At 51.3% G+C, this 19,631-nt stretch overlaps 5 protein-coding genes across 5 annotated transcripts; 3 read left to right on the top strand and 2 right to left on the bottom strand.

Moving 5' to 3' along the window:
• Nucleotides 1-518: 518 nt before the first annotated feature.
• PG994_011791 (uncharacterized protein) lies at nt 519-1,994 on the top strand (the record flags this gene model as incomplete). The annotated part of the gene is made up of 4 exons (XM_066863200.1): nt 519-807; nt 875-1,162; nt 1,213-1,343; nt 1,404-1,994. 4 exons carry the CDS (start codon nt 519-521, stop codon nt 1,992-1,994), a joined length of 1,299 nt encoding a protein of 432 aa, XP_066712310.1.
• A 5,249-nt stretch (nt 1,995-7,243) lies between these two features.
• Nucleotides 7,244-11,855, top strand: PG994_011790 (C2 domain-containing protein; the record flags this gene model as incomplete). Its single annotated transcript, XM_066863199.1, has 3 exons — nt 7,244-7,435; nt 7,502-10,465; nt 10,518-11,855. 3 exons carry the CDS (start codon nt 7,244-7,246, stop codon nt 11,853-11,855), a joined length of 4,494 nt encoding a protein of 1,497 aa, XP_066712309.1.
• Nucleotides 11,856-13,061: 1,206 nt separating this feature from the next.
• Nucleotides 13,062-13,515, top strand: PG994_011789 (uncharacterized protein; the record flags this gene model as incomplete). Its single annotated transcript, XM_066863198.1, has 2 exons — nt 13,062-13,347; nt 13,427-13,515. 2 exons carry the CDS (start codon nt 13,062-13,064, stop codon nt 13,513-13,515), a joined length of 375 nt encoding a protein of 124 aa, XP_066712308.1.
• A 2,406-nt stretch (nt 13,516-15,921) lies between these two features.
• On the bottom strand, nt 15,922-17,325 carry PG994_011788 (uncharacterized protein; the record flags this gene model as incomplete). The annotated part of the gene is made up of 1 exon (XM_066863197.1): nt 15,922-17,325. The coding sequence occupies one exon, from the start codon at nt 17,323-17,325 to the stop codon at nt 15,922-15,924; it is 1,404 nt and encodes a 467-aa protein (XP_066712307.1).
• Nucleotides 17,326-18,785: 1,460 nt separating this feature from the next.
• On the bottom strand, nt 18,786-19,501 carry PG994_011787 (60S ribosomal protein uL5). Its single transcript, XM_066863196.1, has 3 exons — nt 19,464-19,501; nt 19,251-19,389; nt 18,786-19,180 (listed from the first exon to the last, which is right to left on the bottom strand). Exons 1-3 carry the CDS (start codon nt 19,464-19,466, stop codon nt 18,804-18,806), a joined length of 519 nt encoding a protein of 172 aa, XP_066712306.1. The 5' UTR covers nt 19,467-19,501; the 3' UTR covers nt 18,786-18,803.
• Nucleotides 19,502-19,631: the final 130 nt, after the last annotated feature.

The following is a 19,631-nucleotide window of genomic DNA, read 5'->3' as shown; positions in this document are numbered from 1 at the left end:
TATCCTGGCTCTCTTTTGGCTGAGCGTGCTTGATTTGGATTGGTGATGACCTTCACCCGCCACCGAATTCTCCATTGAGCGACCGGCGGTTTCGATCGATATCACCACTCTTCTCTCCACTAGGCGCGCGACTTACAAATCCATCAAAGCTTTATACTATCGAACATCATTTATTATTTTGCTTTATCTTTTCTTTTCCGCCTGTCCGATCCAGTTGCTTTATTACCTTGTTGATTGAGGGTTGCTACTCGCAATCCTCACATCGTATCACACCACCTGCGCACACGCGCTCAAGGGATATACACCCACCTATCAGCTGGTTTTGCGACAAACTGTCTTCCTCGCCCCGGGCGCCTCCATTGGGATTTTCATCACACCTGCGCCTCAACCTCGCAAAACGCGCCACTCCTCCGTCTTGAGGACAAGCTGCCCATACCTGCTGTCACCTATCGAATCGACTGTTTTTCGCCCACGACTACTTTTTTCTCAAACGCGCCCACTGCACAGAGCCTCTGACCATGGCGACCGCACGCAAGCGACCAAGGGCCGAAAAGGACGAGAGTTGGGCAGAATGCCCCTTTAAGGTAGAGCATCCCACTCCGGGCGACAAGGAGAAGAAGCAGAAGAAGAGGAGGCGCCAGAATTCAGAAGACCATGCTCCTCAGCAGCCGCCCAAGATGCCTCTGCAGGTGTCGCCCTTTGCGCCCACGGGCAAGTTCAAGGATCCTAACAATACAATGGACCGGCATTTCCTCGTCACGCCGAACCAGGACTGGGTCGACATGACCAGATATAATAGCTTTGTCTGTACGTATAGCGGCAGCTTCTTTGCGCGTTCTTGCAGCCTCCAGACTAACGCGGCTACTTTTTATAGTGAACGGGATCAAGTACTACAGCGAAGGCTTCATCTTCGTCGCCAACAGCTCGACCATTCAGCGCCAGAAAAACCCAGACGAAGCGATGCAGCCGAGGAAGCGATCGGATGATGATTGGGTTGCTCGGATTCTTGAGATTCGTGCTAGTGACGAGCATCATGTATATGCAAGAGTATACTGGATGTATTGGCCCGATGAACTGCCCTCGGGCACCCAGGACGGGAAGAAATACGTCCAAGGCAGGCAGCCGTACCACGGGCGTAACGAGCTTATTGCTTCCAACCACAGTAAGTTTTGTATGAGTATACCTCTCGGCAGTCTTCTAACAAACCAATAGTGGACGTCATAAATGTTGTCAGTGTCACTGCTTCAGCCACGGTAAACCAATGGGACGAACAAAACGAGGAGGAGATCCAGTCAGCTTTGTACTGGCGACAGGCTATAGACGTGCGAACCATGGAGCTATCAGTAAGTTCGCAACTGCAAGCATCCAATGAAAGAACGCCCCGCTAACTTCCTCGACTACAGTCTGTGGAGCCTCGCTGCCGCTGCAATCAGCCCGAAAATCCCGACAAGACTCTGATTGGTTGCAACAGTGAAGGCTGCTCAAGCTGGCTACACGACGACTGTCTCCTTCGCGAAGCCTTGATGGCCACCTACGAACGCCTCGGTACCGATAAGTCCCACAGATCGAAGCCTGTGAAGGAAGAGGACGTGGATGGTGAAGGGCTCAAGCGACCTCTCAGCCCGAGCGAGTCTGGTGCTGCCCAGACAACCCAGCATTCGATTGACGTAAAGCCAGAAGACCAGAAGACCATCAAGCTTGCCGATGTGGAGAACGGCGAGAACATGGATGTTGGCGGCAAAGACAACACTACCATACCCGTGGCTTCCTCCAGCAATAAAAACGAGCCCAAGAAAAGGGGTCGTCCACGAAAATCAGACGCTGCTGAGTTAAGCGCATCCAAGCCCTACGAAGGTCTCTTCGAGGGCGTCATCAGAAATGATTTATCTCCGCCGGTAGTGGAGATCACAGACCTCCGGCAAGACGTTTCTGGCGGTGAAAAATCATGGACAGAGCCCATCAAATGCCTTCTGTGCTCAAGAGTCATCCAGTAACTGACGACCTCGCCTTTTATGGCACACGCCATAACCGCGCCGCTCCTACTACTGGGCCGATTATCAGACCTGGGCGATCCCACCCGCTAGCTTGACACTGGTCCCACATCTATATACCAGTATCAAGTTGTTATCCGTAATGTGCTGCGCAAATTGGGTTATGATTTTTTTCTTGCCTGGCGTTCGGGGATATTTGTTAGATACCCTGCAGTTTTTGTGGGGTGTCCTTGTTCGGAGGCATCTGGAGGCGTGGGATGAAGCTGATGAATTTTGGGGAGAACGAGACCGCAAGAATGGGTTGGAAAAGCATGGAGATAAGGGCAGTTGTGGTGGTGTTGGCAGCTTCCGAGGACCAGACCATACAAAATCTTTGGGCTCTTCGTGGAGGGAGCACTTGGCTGATGCAGAGAGAGGATTATGGCCCTCGCTGAGTATTAATACGGCAACATCCTTAAGCTGAAGAGGGCCACGAGCAGGTATTCCGAGCATCTGAACGAAATACTGCGGAATGTCCAGATCATTCTTAATTCAGGGGCGGACGCAAGCCGTGGTTAGGTCCGGGCGAATGGGAGTTTCACATCTTAGGCATATGCCCTTACATGTACATAGTTGACCAGTTAACTCTCGTATTTTTCTACTGTTGAGATTTGTCAGACGTGTTCGTTGTTTTGTAAGACGTATAATCGTATGCATTCTGTGATGGCAGTAGGTTATTCCCTTGAGCGCCAATTACAATAATACAAGTGGAGTACTTTTTGAACCAATCACACAGCGTGCATGCTGCTCAAAAAGGCCGTGAGCCGCCAGCACGTAGCACTAAGTGAGCTGTGCGACCAATCAATTCACACAGATTTTGGCCCACTTCTTTTGTTGTATATGGCGCTCAAGGGGATACAATCAAGTCGACTAGATAAACTATACAGGGGTGATACGAGACGGGATTTCGAATGCGTAAAAGCAAGTGTAGAGTAATACTCGTTGGAAGCGGTGATCTAATAAAGCAATTATACTGAAACGTTGAAATAATATCACAACGGTGATAGAAAGGGTTGGTACAACTTATATATTGCTACCGGTTCCCTGAGAGCATGAAGTGCAGCATTAGACATCCTCAGAAAAGAAGTATTGAGTTCATAGTTTGGGAAAAATAAAGCCTGTAAATAGTTTGAAGTAAGCTGTGTGTTTCAGGGGCTACCTGAAGCCACAACTTGCCACTCGCTGGCGTGCCTCATCCGTCGAACAAAGCCTTGTTTAATGCGTGTGAGATGCAGTCTCGTTAGCATTGCATTTGTAAGAGTGTGGGAGTTGTGATTCTCACCCTCCCTCTAGACGTAGCTATGTGGCCACCGCCCCCTATTTTTTTCACCCTCCCCCACGCTCGCGTGCATTGGCCGAAGCATCCCTGGGTGGAACGACCATAGCTAATTGGATGTCATCTCGGGCATAGTTTGGTCTGCTTACTGGCCTGCCTTATGCATATCTGAATAGGACTAACCTCCGGGAATCTCGTGCTGTATCTATTTTGTTTGATACGATTGTGTCAGTGTGAGGTACGGAAGTAACTTCTATTAGTTTTATAGAAGTGATGTCCCTAGAATAATAGTATATGATTCTCCTAATAAAACAATGGTCTCTAGTCCACCAGCAACATGGGATTCAATGGTGGTGTGCTACTGGGCCGGTCAGCGTAATTGGATATTGATATCAGGTCCGCCTTAAAGGGAACTGGGCAATACCTATAATTAGGGCCTTGGTATCAAGGCTAGTAGGGAGGAGGCGTTTAGGAAGAATGCGGCCAAACCATTTCGAAGATGGCCTAGGGGGTTAACAGTGGTGATTACATTTTCAACGTCAAGCGGGTTCAACATAGACGAAAGTCTGTTTAGGGGGTAGAAATGGGGGTCTTCGAGCATTTGTTTGTATGACCAGCTTCATATTTCAATACCGAGGGCCTTTAACTTGAAGGAAGACCGGGCAGAGCGCGTTGCATATCGAGATAATGGTGGTTGTCTCAGGGCTGCTCTGTCATGCATACATCTTAGTCTGCTCTCCCTTTTCTCTTATCCTCCAAAGTTTCGTAATCATTTCACTTGAGCTGAGTTGCTCTTGATGATGCAGCTCTTATTTCTTGTAGGGGCTGACAGCACCTGGACCCTCAACAAGTTGACCTGTCATGGCACCTGCTAGCCAGACGGGCAGTCATGAAAGGAATCTTCCAGCTGAATGTGCAAGGTTGGCAATATATCGTCTTGCGCCTTTGAACTTCTACATAGTCTGTTTCTGAGAATGTCAAGAATTGGTGATTGGAATTTTATGCCCCCATTTTCTATTACCCGACTATATCCTCTAGGACCTCACGTGACCTCCCTCTTCGCAGCCTCATTTCTAGTAGCTAGTTTTATATCAAGGCAAATGGGACTAGCTTAGAAAAAATAAACCCTATTAGCTAGGGTGGACTAAAGGTGTTAAATGCTAGCTAGTTAATAGCTATGGGAGCTTCGACGGACGCATGATCTCTATTAAGCTTTTGATCATAAACGCCTCTATTCAGGTACTATAGGTATTATCTACGAGTGCTGAATACGAAAGGTTTGATCTATAGCAGCAGCCTGCAGGTTGCTGAACCGAGTTCTACGAACGCTGAACGCCATGGCTGTAAGACAACGATGCCTCTTTCTCGGAGAATGGTGCGTAGCAGAGGGAGTGCGGATTCCCAGTTCATTGCTCTTGCAGTGCATATCACACACGCGAAAGCGTCGCACCGCGTGGGTTGAGCTGTCAAGCGTTGGTTTTGTACGCAAAAGCACACCCCTGAGGCTCCATGAACACGTACTCACTCCGACCGAAGCGTCCCAGCTGGGCGGGTTGTGTTTGTGCTACAGGGCAAATGATGCATCTCGCGAGCTGAAGGTGTTGTTGAAGTAGGATAATGGACGTCATGTCACGAATACCGATAAACCCTCCTCTGGTCTGAAGACCGACTGGGGGCAGTGTTTTGAGTGCTCGCACAGTAATTCCCAGGGCGGTTGTTCCCTCACGACCCTGGATTATCAGCCACGCCTGGAAGTGAGCGACTGGCGAGTGGCACAATACTTATAGACAGTCTGACCCTGAGACGCTCGGGGACGGATGCTGGGCTACACTTGTACTAATGGAACCCGATCGCCGGCGGGGGAGTGCGTAATTTAGTGCAGTCTACTTCGGCACAAGCTGGGTCCCTCGGGAACGGCTCTGTCAGTCTTAATTCACATGTGGAGCTGATAAAGGAGAGGCAGCCTAGTGCCACATGGCTCAGTATGGCATTGGACTGAAGAAAGAATAGCCGCCGTCGTCCTATCGTGCAGAGGAAGCGGGCGCGGAATGTTCAGCTGAGTCTCTCAACATGCAATGTACGACCGAAGCTAGTCGGCTGGGTGGCAGATATGTATGTGTGCCCGGTAAACAACATAAGACGTGCGTCAAGGGTGTTATTAGTGGGTTTGGAAGTACAACAAATAAAGCAAGGAAACAGGAAAGGAGGCATATATACATATACACACAGATGTGCTCCGTACATATGCGAGATATGCTAGAGGGGGCAACGATGGGCTGGTGCTACTAGCTTTTTGGTTAGGTCGCGATTTGGCTCAGATCATCTTCTTCCTTCGAGTTGGAAATTGGATCACTTCCAGCCGGTCCACAGGCACAGAAGCAAGCGGAGAATCGTAAGTTTGGAATGTCTCCAAGTGCCGTGTGCCGGGCGTCCGTTGGGTACGTAATCAGTCGGCCTCAGGTACGAGGATCCGGAAGGTTACATATCGAATATAACCTAATAGAACCGACCTTTTTATTTATTTATTTCTCTTTCGATAATCATTACCATCGAAACAAGCCGCGGACGGACGTGGACTCATAGGTGCCAATGACGCCGTCGCGTACCATTGGCTATGGAGCCACGCCGTCGCGTGTCGCTCTGTATGTGCCGGTGCCTTGGAAGTTATGTATGAGGATGGAATGAATGCAAGATATCCAACAAGAATGGGTCACGGCATGCTTGCTTATACCTGGACCAAGCCGTTGGGTCGGGTCTTGCCTTCTGCTGCTGCTTGATGCCATCGGATTCTACCTAGTCAGTCCACAATACCGGGAAGAAGTAGATGAAGAAAGAAGTAAATATCCTGGTACACAATTAATGTCGCTGGTATGGAGTGGACTAGCGACCCGGGTACTAGCCAATAGCCTGCTTAGGTTAGCCCACTACAGCAAGGTTAGGTTCAATTAGTAGGCACATTGTCCCTGGAGATATGGCCTGTCTAATACTCTTCTGCTGCTGTGATTGGAGCAAAATCGGGCTTTGGGTGGAAACTAGTAAGACTGAAGTGAAGCTGCTACGCGCGCACTGGAATTGAGGGAAAGACGCACGTACAAGTCCACCCCACCCGGCAAGCATTACGTAGTTGGGGGCTTGGAGCCCACGATCTGGATCTGGCAACTTCCCAATGAGGTAGCCGAGACCTCTGTGTGGTGCTATGTTGTAATGAGCTGGATTGTGCCGCGCTGTACCGTGCTGTACCGTGCTGTGCTGTGCTGTGCTTGTATGTGCTGTGCAGCGCAGTGTGCAAGTGTTGCGTCGTGCTACTTGGGTACCTCCTCCGTGGTCGTTGTAATTGGCCCCGGGGGGCTGTGTGTCGTGTTGCCTTGGATCTTGGAAAAGGACAGCTTCTGATCGCTTACCACCAAGGAGGCCGAATGTTGGCCATTTCGAAACCTCTCATTGACTCGTGGAACTTGTTTTTTTCTGCTTTGACTCTTCCACTACTTCTGCAGCTATCGCCAACCTCTACGCCTCTCGTTTACCAACCCCTCTTCTTCTTCCTTTCCTCTCTTCTCCTCTACTTCTGCCTCCCCTTCTATACGTGCTGTCCCGTCAAAGCTACCGGGGCAACCCGTGCAACTCGATTCACCCTGTCTTTTGGTCTTCTTCTCTTCTGTGTGACTTCGAGAAGAGCTTCTCCAGCTGTTGCCAAGGTGAATCTATCCATTGGCCTCCAATAGGACGACCCAAGGCAACAATTTGCAGGCGCCTCGCAGCATTACCGGAATAAGCTTACCACTAGCTCTACACTACCCAAGCTTACAGAGAGCAACGCACAGTATATGGCTTGAGCCACTGCCTGCCTCCAATCCCAGTCGATTCAGTATTTAGTTTTCCGAACACCAGCCCAGGGCCTGCGAAAGCGCTTTCTGCTTTGCACAAGCACATTGTCGCAATGGCGACCGAACAATCAGCCACCGAGCTCAAGCAGCAGGGCGCCATCGAGGCGGCCGGAAACCCGGACTCGAGTGTTACTGCCGAAGATGCCCAGAAGAAGATGGTGGAAGAGAGCAAGAATGCTGGGGTAGCTGCTTACACCTTCGACCCGGACGCCAGTCCCGAGGAGAAGCGGCGCCAAGCGAAAGCTGTGAGTCTCCCAGCCTCTCTCGCGACCGCTGACTGAGTTACTGACTTTGTCCTTCCCCACCCTCAGGCCGTGCCGGACGAGCTGCGGCGAAAACACAAGGCTGTGGCCGTGGTCACTGACGCCGACGACGGATCCAAAGCCGATTACGAACTGCCCTCACCCTCCCGAGCTGGTGCCATCGACGTTCCAAAAGACAAGGAGGGAAATCCATTTGCAGACGACGCAAAAGACGAGGAGAGGCCCGAGGACATCGCGGCCCGAGTAGGATGGCAGCAGCGGTACGGCTGGCCCCACGAGAGCCCCATGACTGGCGAGAGTTTGCTCGACCACCAGACATGGCTGGAGGGGAGAATACCCGCCCATCTGTACGGAGATTGGTACCACAATGCTGGCATTATCATCTTCGCCTGTCTCTCCTCTTGGCTGGTGGCCGTCGTTGGTGGCGGTCTAGCCTGGCTCTTTATCGTGATGGCGGTCTGCTCGACTTACTACCGCACTTCCATTCGAAGAGTTCGCCGCAATTTCCGAGACGATGTGACGAGGGAGATGTCCCTTATGAAGAAGACGGATATGGACGCCGAGTCCTTGGAATGGATCAATGCTTTCATGCTTAAATTCTGGCCCATCTACCAGCCAGTACTTGCTGAGACCATTATCAACTCGGTCGACCAAGTCTTGAGCTCGGCAACTCCGGCCTTTCTCGACAGCCTGAAGCTGAAAACTTTCACCTTGGGATCGAAGCCTCCGCGTATGGAACATGTCAAGACTTTGCAAGCCGAGGATGACATGGTCATCATGGATTGGAAGTTCAGCTTTACTCCTAATGATACCGCCGACATGACTGCGAAGCAAATCAAGAACAAGGTCAATCCTAAGGTTGTCCTGGAAATCCGAGTTGGGAAGGCCATGATAAGCAAAGGTCTCGATGTTATCGTTGAGGATATGGCATTTTCCGGCATTATGCGCCTCAAGCTCAAGCTGCAGTTTCCTTTCCCTCACATCGAGAAGATCGAGATGTGCTTCATGGGACGGCCCGAGATAGACTATGTTTGCAAGCCTCTGGGCGGAGAGACGTTCGGCTTTGATATCAACTTCATCCCGGGTCTTGAAAGCTTCATCCTCGAACAGATCCACGGAAACCTGCAGCCGATGATGTACCACCCCAACGTCTTCCCCATCGAAGTCGCCAAGATGCTGGCTGGCACGCCGGTCGACCAAGCAATCGGCGTCGTCGCGGTCACACTCCATGGAGCTCAAGGCCTAAAGAACCCCGACAACTTTGCTAACACTGTAGATCCATATGTCATCGTCTCGTTGAGCCGACGTGGAGAGCTTGCCCGGACCAAGACAGTCAGAGACACCTGTAATCCTCGTTGGAACGAAACCAAATATGTCATTATTAGTTCGTTCCATGATAGTCTTGATCTGGAGATTTTCGACTACAACGATATTCGGAAGGATAAGGAGCTTGGGATTGCTTCTTTCCAGCTGGATCAACTGGAAGAGATGAACGTATTTGAGAACGAACGCCTTGAGATCATGTCCAACGGAAAGGCTCGTGGTGTAGTCTCGGCCGATGTTCGCTTCTTCCCAGTTTTGGAGGAAACCACCTTGCCTGACGGGAAGGTGGAGCCGCCCCCTGAGACAAACACTGGTATTCTCCGCTTCACGCTTCACCAAGCAAAGGATCTTGACGCCAGCAAGAGCATGATCGGACTCCTGAACCCCTATGCTGCTCTGCTTCTCAACGGCAAGGAGATCCATCTCACCAAAAAGCTTAAGCGCACCAACAATCCCATTTGGGATGATGGCTATAAGGAGATTCTTATCTCCGACAGGAAGAACGCCAAGCTAGGTATCGCGATCAAGGATGACCGAGAGCTCGCCGGCGACCAGCTTGTCGGTACTTACCAAATCAAGCTGGAAGATCTGCTTGAGATGATGGAACAGGGCAAGGACTGGTACAACCTATCGAATGTCAGCTCTGGACGTATCAAGGTTACTGCCCAATGGAAGCCCGTTGCCGTGTCGGGCGACTTGGTCGGTACTGGTGGTTATCAGACGCCTATTGGTGTTATGCGTCTGCACTTCAAGCAGGCTCGCGAGCTTCGGAACTTCGAGACTATGGGCAAATCGGACCCTTATGTTCGCGTGGCCCTATCTGGCATTGAAAAGGGGCGGACCGTAACGCATCGCAACACGCTCAACCCCGAGTTCGACGAAGTCGTATACATCCCAATGCACTCGTCGCGGGACCGCCTCACTTTGGAAGTTATGGACGCCGAGAAAATGGGCAAGGATCGCAGCCTGGGACTCGTTGAGCTGATGGCTAGCGATTATATTCATCAGGACAATGGCGAATACCTCGTCAACGACAGAAAAGCACTGCTAGAGGATGGCCTCCGCTTGCACGGAAAGGGCGTCGCTAAAGGTGTCCTTTGCTATACTGCGTCGTTCTACCCTTGCTTGAACGTCGCTGATCCCGAGGATGAAGAGGAGGAGGAGGAAGCGGCTGCAGCCGAAGAATCGAAGAACTCTCTGGAGCTCACTCGCTCAGTGGACGCCGGGAAGATCACTTCGCTGGAGAGGAAACCGACGCAGAATGGCCAAGGCGCACCCTTGTCCTCATCCATGCCGCCGATAACGCCAACATCTCCAACATTCTCGGATCGCAAATCCCGTGATGCTCCCAGACAAGCCCCGAAGATCCGACTTACACCGGAGGAACTACTTAAACATGAGTCCGGCTTCCTCATCTTCCATTTCATGGAGGCGGAAATGCCCAAGAGTGGCTCTCACGTCGAGGTCTATGTCGACGACATGCTGTTCCCCTCATACGTATCGGGGTCAGCCAAGCACAAGTCACACAAGTTTGACGAGATTGGTGATTGCTTCATCCGTGAGCTCGACTTCTCGAGATTGACGCTCAAGGTTCGAGAAAAGAAAGAGAAACCAGGAGAAGAGCGTGATGAGGACCATACTATTTCCCGCCTCACCGGAAACACTCTAGATACGCTCAAGCAATGCCTGGTAAGTTGGAAATCGTCCATATATATGTTGCGCTGTCACTAACCCATAACAGAACAATCCTACGGTCTTGAAGTTCAAGGATGAGGAGAACAGAGGAACTTGGGTTAAGGTCAGCCTGAAGTACATCCCTGTGCAGATGGAACTCGATCCCAGCGAAAGTATCAACAATATGGGCAACCTCCGTGTCGACGTTCTGGACGCCTCTGGACTGCCTGCTGCTGATTCCAACGGCAAGAGTGACCCTTACGCCCGTTTCGAACTCAACGGTCAAGATATCTACAAGACCAAGGTACAAAAGAAGACGCTTGATCCGGTCTGGAATGAGTTCTTTGAAGTGGCCGTGCCATCTCGTACTGCTGCCAAGTTCCATGTCAATGTATACGACTATGACTTCGCAGACAAGCCCGACTTCCTCGGCGGAGCAGACATCAACCTGGAGCAACTTGATCCTTTTAAGGCAAAGGAAATGAAGCTTCTCCTCGACGGAAAGTCCGGCTCAATCCGCATCCGACTGCTCTTCCGACCCGATTATGTCACGCGCACACGCATGGGGACGGGCACCTTCTCCGGAACATTCGGTGCGCCCGGCAGGATCGTTACCGGAGTGGCAGGTGCTCCCATCAAAGGTGGCGTTGCGGTAGCTGGCGTCGTTGGACACGGTGTTGGCAAGGGTGCTTCGTTCCTCAGGCGGGGATTCCGTGGAAAGAAGGAGGAAGACACCAACGGTAGCCTAATGCCACCCAGCAATGCCGACGTCCCATCCATCGTTACCAATGGGGGAGAAGCAGCTACGCCTGCTCCGGGCCTGAGGCGATCTACCGGGCCTCACCTCGATGGCGCCGAGTCGCCCGAGACCCCGCCTTCTTCCTCACACGGCAGCCACCATCAACGCACCACAAGCATGGGTGGTGTATCCGTGCATAGTATGGCACCAGGTGCGGCCGGAGCAGGCACTGCTACTTTCACCGTGGTCTCCGCGACCGGTTTCCCGCCATCAGCAGATGCCTACGTGGTGATTCGTCAGCTGGCACCCAAGGACAAGGTCGTCGGGAAGACTAAGCACCACGAGTCGGCTACCAGTCATATTCAGTACGACGAGACTTTCAAGCACACCTGCACTGCCGACACTCAGTTCCGCCTCGAGGTCAAGGGCCATCACACCTTCGGCAGCGACGACGACCTAGGCGAAGCACTGTACTTTGTGGACGACACGCAGTCCGGCGGAGAGAAGGAGATCAAGGTCGGGACTGGAGCCGTCATCATTAAGAGCTCGTTCGTGGAGAACCGGCCCACGACCAGCAGCGACAGTCCACGCAGCGGGAACGCGATGAGGCGCAGCTTCCTCTCCAAGAAAGAGACCAAGCCTAGTCGCGAGACCACGCCCAGCTAGTTGCGCCGTGGATCGCCGAACAGTCTTGGTCCGCCCCGGAGACGGGGTCCGAATGAAGCAGATTGAGATGGTCAAGTCTCACGGGCTCGATTAACACTAGCGAGAATACGATTATATTCTAATAAGCGCCGGGAGTTGGGCCCCAAAAGGAACGGGTTGGGGGAAATATGGATGAACGGAGTTCTAATGGCTGGTCTCGTATACTATTCTTTTTCTTTATCGGTTTGATTTTCTTCCTCATGCTCTACTACTTTCAAAAAAGGTCCATGATACGAGTCTCTTATGTAGCTGCTGCTTCTGATACCTTCACTACGTTTCCCTGCGGGCGTGACTTATAATACATCATCGTATCCCAAGCCAATATAGGCCCGTTCCAACTAAGATAGCTGCGCCAAGAAGGAAATAGGCCACATTGGCCGTCATCTTCTCGGCCCATTTGATGCGTGCCCTTTTTCTCCTTCTCCCTCTTCCCCAGTAGGATCTGGGAGGTTGCGAGTCCATACGTACCGCTCTCCCGCCCAAGGAATCGTCGTCGGTGTACAGGGTCGTGCAGGGGCGTAGAGATATAAATCGTCACGCCCGTCAGGAATGCGAGGACGGAGTAGGACAGCAGCATCATGGGCGCCTGCCACGTGAAACCCATTCTCCATCGTACGAGTGCCCGTGCCGGCGGCGGTGGGGAGTTGCGGTGGCGTTGTTGCTCGACGGACTTTCCCGTCTCCTCCTCCCCATGGCTTCGGTCGAGGCGTATGATCATCGATACTTCTGCCGAGAGAGGGGAGAATGAGACTGACTGCTTCTCGGTCCATGTTGGCCCCGGTGCCCTGAAGTTGCTGAAGATGAAGGCCTCGAAAAATGAAAGCGGGATGGCGAAGAGGGGAGAGAATGAGGCAGGCGTACCAGGCGGCCGGTCCTAGCTAGATGGACTGAGGGGAAAAGTACTCGCAAGTCAGCCACACGCTCGAAGCTCATCTGCTTAGGCTGCGTGAAAGAACAGCAGCAGTCTGGATACATCTGCACACACACACACTTACCCAATACTCTTTGTCGCGGGGCCTCCATGAGAAACGTCCTATGACTGCGCCGGGCAGTAGAGTTCCCTGTCAGAGGGTTGGTCACATCAGTCATTTGCTCCTTCATGGATAGATAGGGATGTTGCAGTTGCTAGTTGGTCTACCTCGCCGCAAACTGGATGTAGTGCAACTCATGGAGCTTCCTCGCCCGCCACCGGGACATCATAGAGCGAATATCCTCCTCATCCCTGCGCACATTGATGGCCTTGGCGATGGCTTGGATGGGCAGCAGGTTATTATGCCGGAAGAAGCGGTAGTAAGGGAGGGTGAGGGTGCGCATGAGGGCAAAGCCCAGCCTGCTTACGACGCTGCTGACGATGGACTGCTGCCGTCGTTTCTGAGGCATGTGAGCAAGCGAAAGCAAACCTACATGAGCGTTCTCATTACTAACCTTCCCTCTCTCTCGGAAAAGCTTGGGGGTAGTGTCCTTCATAACAAGCAGAGACATAGGGCAAACCAGTGTGGTGGTGTGTCATACCGTGGCTACTTATGCTATAGATTGCAGCAAAGCAGGCCTTGGTGTCGTGACAGAGCACCTTGATTGGCTGGCCCTTTGCTTACGGGCACCGTCTCTGCGCCCCAAATGATGGGTTAGCAAGCAGCGATGATAGAACAGACAACGTCGAGATGTGTCTGGTTTCTACACATTATATACAGGCGTGTGTCGTCTTTCAGGATCTCCGAGCGTTTTAAAGCGGCCTTCTCACCGTCGAGGACAGTGCCCGGTTGTTATCTATGCCGAAACCGGCACCTATCAAATGGGGATTTGTTCCCTTCCGACTTGGTCTGCTGTAATGACGATCTGCTGCGTGCGGCTCAAGAATGATTCAATTATCTGCCTGGTTGAGGCCACTGCAAACACGTCGAACCCGACCAAAACCCAAACGGACATTGGAGGGTAGCTTGGGTTTTCTTCCGAGGCCCAAGCCAGCAAAGAGAGTCATGATGTTGACCATGATATCGGAAAAGCATCGTGAGCGTGACGGATGAAAGCTGGAGACTCCCTCGAAAGAGCAAGATGGCGACAACTGGCGGCTGTACCTGAACGAAGAAAAGAACGTGGCATCCGTACAAATCTCCGACAAAGTGAACCAGACTGTAGCACGTGTATGTCATTGGTGTCATAGACTACCTAAAGTAAGTAGTGCAGTGCACATACAGCTCTATAAGAATTACTCATGATGCCTCCGCAGCTGTTCACCAACCAAAGAAGTGAGTAATTCCACCAAGCAACATCGTAGCAACAATTAAACAGCCTGTAAAAGTCTCTGGCCGAGTCTCCTTTCGCCTCCTCCTTTCTCTGTTCTTATGGCACAACTCTATACTTCAGTCCTGTCCAGATGGATACATGATATATCAGAGCAAGCCAGCCAGTCCTGTCGCTTCAGTGCGCCGGTCTTTGGCGCCAGTGGTTTACGCGGTCGACAAGCATTTAGCGGTTGACAACCTTTCGTATTCAACCCCTGCCTGGTTCGGCCAAATTCTCTCGAATGGTTTCTCGAATTTTGCACATATGCTGCTTCCTTTTCTCGTGGTTGTTGACGAGCACGTCTGACTTGCTAATAGCAGCCTTTGCACCTTCTTCGATACCTTGAGCGGCTCTTGCAAATGTCTTCGACATGGTTTGAAACCGCTCATGGAACGTATTGATTGTTGGCTTGAACTCGTCTTGTTGGCGCTTCAAGAGGGTCGCAGTAATCTTGCTACCACCACGATCATACTCTTGGACAACGTCATGGATAATGTCTTGTTTTGGAGCAAGCTGGCGGTGGATAATCTGTAGACACATTTAGAAGCCGTCAAGCCAAGTTGATATGTATAGCTTACCGTGACAATATCGTGCAACATCGCTGCTAGCCCTTCACTGGCATCATCTACAAGAGCGTCACACCGGCTTCTTTGATATTCTGTTGAGTTTCTTGCTTGTCCGTTACCAGCATTGTCCTCATTATTGTGGAAACTCTGTCTGATTTGACGGCCAAACCGATCTTGGATCTCGGGGGGTATGAACTCCATTGGTGTTATGTTGAGGTCAAGAGAATTCCTTCGCTGAGGGGAGGAGGTCACAAAAGGCTGACTTTGGGGCTTGCTACGACGAAGGGATTTCGCAGCTGCGAATCTCTGGCTGAACTCCTTGGTCTTTGAATTCAACTGGGCCGAAAAGTCTTGCTTTGAGGTTGGCTGTGAAGACCGTGCTTGGGCGTTTCGGACGATGAAGTTGTCCCGTTGCTGCTGTAAACGCTGCTCCAAGGGGTTGCAACTATGTGGATGACCGTCATGGGCACGTCTCGGCTGAGAATATCTTGAAGGCATTTCTTTTGGCCGGGACGCTGCGAGCTGGGTATCGAGCGAAACCCACCTGTTGGCAACGGCAAGAGTACCGTTGAAAGGATTGGCTTGGATCTTGGCTGTTGTGGCTGCTTCCCGAGGCCGTGAACCATATGATATGGGTTGTACTACGGCTTTGGGGCATGGGGGTTGGTCTGTATACCTCCTGTCTGCTTCGGGGTCGCGAAGACTAGCAAAGGAATCGTTCGAGGTCATGTCTTTTGGTAGCGGTACAGAAAGCAGGGTGCTCCTGTCCTCGTTCGCTGCCATGCGAATTGGATCTTTGCCATTCCAAACCAGCGGCTGCTTCTGTTCTACAACTACACCCTCGTTATTGCCTCCCGTTCGGTGGACTGTTGTTACCACTCTTGATTGTTGTGGATCGTTCATGATAAAGTCATCGTCCGCGCTTCCCATGAAATTATCATTGTCGGAATTCGATGGAGCATTCAGTTGATCTTGGGGGGACGAACGTAATATGTACGGTGATGTGCTGGTTTCCTTCGGTTCCTTGACCGGGGAATGGAGGGACTTGTTGACTGCAGAAGAATCATGAGCTGTCAACTTCCGCTTTTGCTGCAGAACACGAGGATCGGTGCTATTGGCATTCTCAGGTTGCAAATGTTGTTCAGCCGCATCTGAGCTTGGCAAATCTGATGAGATTTCTATGAGGTCCGAGTTTCGGCCCGGGAGTACTGTTTCGAGTCTGTACAATCTTTGGAACTGGATTGTGCAGGATTACCTCCTCCATCCTCGCAAGGAAAGTCGATTTGTGGGCCTTTGGGTTTCTTGGGCCGTGATCCGTAGACCTGCGGGGAGCTTCGTCTCTTCTTCGAGTTCGGTTTTGTTATTGATGTGCCTAGACGTGAAGGAGGATCATCGTCGTCTACAATATCATTGTACAGTATCTCCTGCGTATGTTTCAAGGCCGACTTGCCTTTTCGGGATGTCGCTGTTTTGGCACCCGAAACAGCGTGTTGGTTTTGAGAAAATCTGCGTACCCCTTGACTATTCGCTCTTGGATTAGCTGTCTTGCGTGAGCGTCCAGTTGCAGGGCCCTGCTTGTTGTCAGGCTCAGGAGAGCCCTCAATTTCGAAGGGGTCATCTTGGTTGATAACATCCGGCCCCTTCTGTAGGGTACTGTGAGTCTGAGCCGCTGCGGTTTTCTTGCCTTTGACGCCAGTCTTGGAATCTGTGGAGGCCAAAATTGTTGTGTGTACCTTGCTCAGGGGCGCCTTATCATATCCCTCGCTGCCTGTAAACGGTTTTTTCGCAACCCTTCTCTTGAAAGGTAGGGATCTCGCGCCCTGTTCTTCATGCTGTTGCCTCTGTGTAGTCGGGGTATCATCGATGGAGTGTTCGGATGATGTAGCCCTGGCGAAACTCTGCGAGGCCGCCTTTTGTGGTTTTCTTCGACCTGCACCGGCTTTGCCAGCCGATGTAGCCTGCACGATATCCGGTTCCTCTTTGTGTCCTCTTTGAGTTGATGTATGATCTCGATCCTTGGAATTGCGGACGTCCCCGGCTCGCACCGGATTCTGCTTCGCACTGCGGGTAGAGACTCGCTGCGCCTTCTGAGAGCTCTGGGAGCGAGTGCCTGTTAACCGCTGTGACGGCGTATATTCTTCATCCCCAAAACTCTTAATAGATTCTTCACTCTTCGAGTCGTCGATATCATCACTGAATTGTAATTCTTCGGACCTGACCAAGTTCTCGTGTACATCGGACTCACTTGCATTCATCGAGGCTTGGTCTTGTTCATGACCTAGACCTGGCGGATTCGACGTCTTCCCAGACGTGATGAAAGCTCCTGCTTCATCTGAAAAGTCTTCTTCTCGAGTTTCTTGTGCTGTAGGAAGTTGGCCATTGGCCCTGTCCGCATTGGACCTAGAACAAGCACTTCGAGGACTTGATATCTCTGAAGGATGCCATTGCAAGTTTTGAGGTCCGTCAACGTCGTCTTCGTCTGATATAGCACTGCTCGCTCGACTGCTGTCTCCCGGAGGCTTCTCCTGTGAACTCAAAAGACCACCCGGCCCCAGTACGTGCTTCATCTTGCCACCAGGCATACTGTGACAGTGGAAACCGCAGTTGACACCTAGGGAAGCAATTTGTCAATATATTGCTTCACGGCAGTAATGAACGTCTCTGCCCGGTAGGCTCGCCTATCTAAGCAAAGAAGCTCTGATCAAAGATTACTCACAGACTCAATGAATATGAACATCGATTTTCTCAGTTGCAAACCCCCATTTTGCTTTGGTGTAAGAAATATCTTGGGCAGCTGAGTTCAACTGCAAACACAGCCTGATGCTGGTCAAACTTCTCGGAGTCAGCAGGTATCAAACTGCCTGCCTTCTATGCAGCTTGTATGGAGCTGAATTCGCAAGAAATGCCGTTCACGCTGATCAAGTAACTATGGAGCCAGTTTTTGGGCCTTGGTTAGGATTATTGGTAGATTCAGCAGTGCAGTGGGAACAGTATCGACAAGCAGATGCACTCATACGACGAGTGGAAATACAAGAGTCGAGATAGTTTTATGATGGGAACAGATCTGTCGAGTCGCAGATGTGGGATCATAAGATTCGGAGGTCCCTTAAGTCTGGAGTCACTGTAGATCGACAGTGGGATGAAGTGATGTGAAGCAGAATGTCACATGAGCTGACCATTCCAGCCTACAGTTAAAGTGCCTCAAGCAGACTTTGGAAAGAAATAACAGAAAGAAGGTACACTCCCAGTCGGTATGGAAGGAAGGTACTTCCTCGCATCACTTGATTTGCACCTTAAGTACTGCTTGTTAGGCAATTGCCTACATCCAATTCGCTCCTTCCAACTTTTGGCCAGGAGTGGGCAAATGTCACTCAGCGCAAGTTCCTGTAACATCGAGTTCTAGCAGGTACATATTGATTGATTTGAGTAATTCAATTGACTTGACTTGATAGATAGGATTGCATTATTTACAGAACAAAGGCTATATAGATGAATAAGTGCTTGTGTGTCGTACCTGTGAGGGAGATGAGTCTGTCAGAAACCACGCAAGAGAACTTGCAACAACAAAAGGTAGGTAGTCATCCTGGTCTTAACCGCGCCAACATCTGTGTTGAGAAACACTTGCCCCGACAACTGTACCACGCAAAGTCACTGTTCATATTTAATGTCCAGAGCTGCCGTGATCCATCTCTTAGTGCATAGACACAATAACAGGTGCCGAGTACGCAATACTAGTGGTGTCAACGAAAAGCGTGCAAACCCCCAAAAGAGCCAGAGTCACAGATTGTCAATTAATTCACGAACGGTGGAATAATTATGTAGGGAAGCCGGCATGATGCCGGTCGGTCTCTGAGGCCGTTGCTGACTCGATTAAAGTCTGCTGGGTTGGCGAGATGAACTCGCCGATAGATCGCGATGTACACGAGAATGCAATGGTGTCCCTCAAAATCCGGGCGCATCAAAGGCAACAAATCCAGCCAACGCCATGAGCCTCCGTGTTCAATCATTTTTTTCTTCTTTCCTGTTCGTCATCCATCTTCCCATGCCAGGGCCGGGTGATTTATCGGACAATACCATCGAAGCGAGACTTGAACCACTTGACGGTCTCGTCACGGTTGATGCGGTGAGAGGCACCGATTCTGCTCTTGCAGCGGCGGCGGCGGGTGACGCGCTCACCAGGGCGGGTCATGCAGCAGTAGAAGTCCATGCCGTAGATACCGATGGCGGGGTCGTACTTGATACCGAGATCGATGTGCTCGGAGATACCGAAACCGAAGTTGCCAGTCTCGCTGAAGTTGCGCTTGCGCAGCTCGTACTCCTTGACCTTGAGGCCACGCTCGAGAATTTCCTCGGCCTTGGGGCCACGGACGGTGACGTGGACAGCGATCTTCTCATTACGTCGGATACCGAAGGTTCGGACAGTGTAGCGGGCCTTGCCTAGAAGGAGAGAGAGAACGTTCAATCCATGAAAACAATTCAAGGTCAAAGGCACGATGGGGAAACCTACTGTAGACAGGGGTCTGACCGCTCAGCTGCTCCAGCACCTTGGCGGCACGGGTGAGTCTATCACCAGACTCACCCACGGAGATGTTGAGAACAAGCTTCTGGATGCGAAGCTCGCGCATGGGGTTCTGGGCCTTCTCAGACTGCAGCATTATCGAATTAGTATGCCGGATCGACTGGCAAGTTTCCTGGCAAGTTTCAATTGGCATGTACGTACCATTTTGGCTGCTGTGTTAGTGGTTGACGAGCGGTGGTCCTGGTGATGTGATGTTTTGCGGTGCTGTCTGTCCGATCGATCGGCCTTAACGACAAGTTCCAAAGATCACAAAGTTGCAGTTTCTGGATCCCGCGAAATTTCTTGGGGGGAAGGAGGGCTTCTGTACCC

The sequence above is a fragment of the Apiospora phragmitis genome (genome assembly GCF_038363925.1).
Source record: "Apiospora phragmitis strain CBS 135458 chromosome Unknown utg000010l:1.0-9815664.0:1.0-9183399.0, whole genome shotgun sequence".
Taxonomy (NCBI): domain Eukaryota; kingdom Fungi; phylum Ascomycota; class Sordariomycetes; order Amphisphaeriales; family Apiosporaceae; genus Apiospora; species Apiospora phragmitis.
The sequence above is the reverse complement of the archived record's forward strand: the minus strand, read 5'-3'. Positions and strand labels throughout refer to the sequence as shown.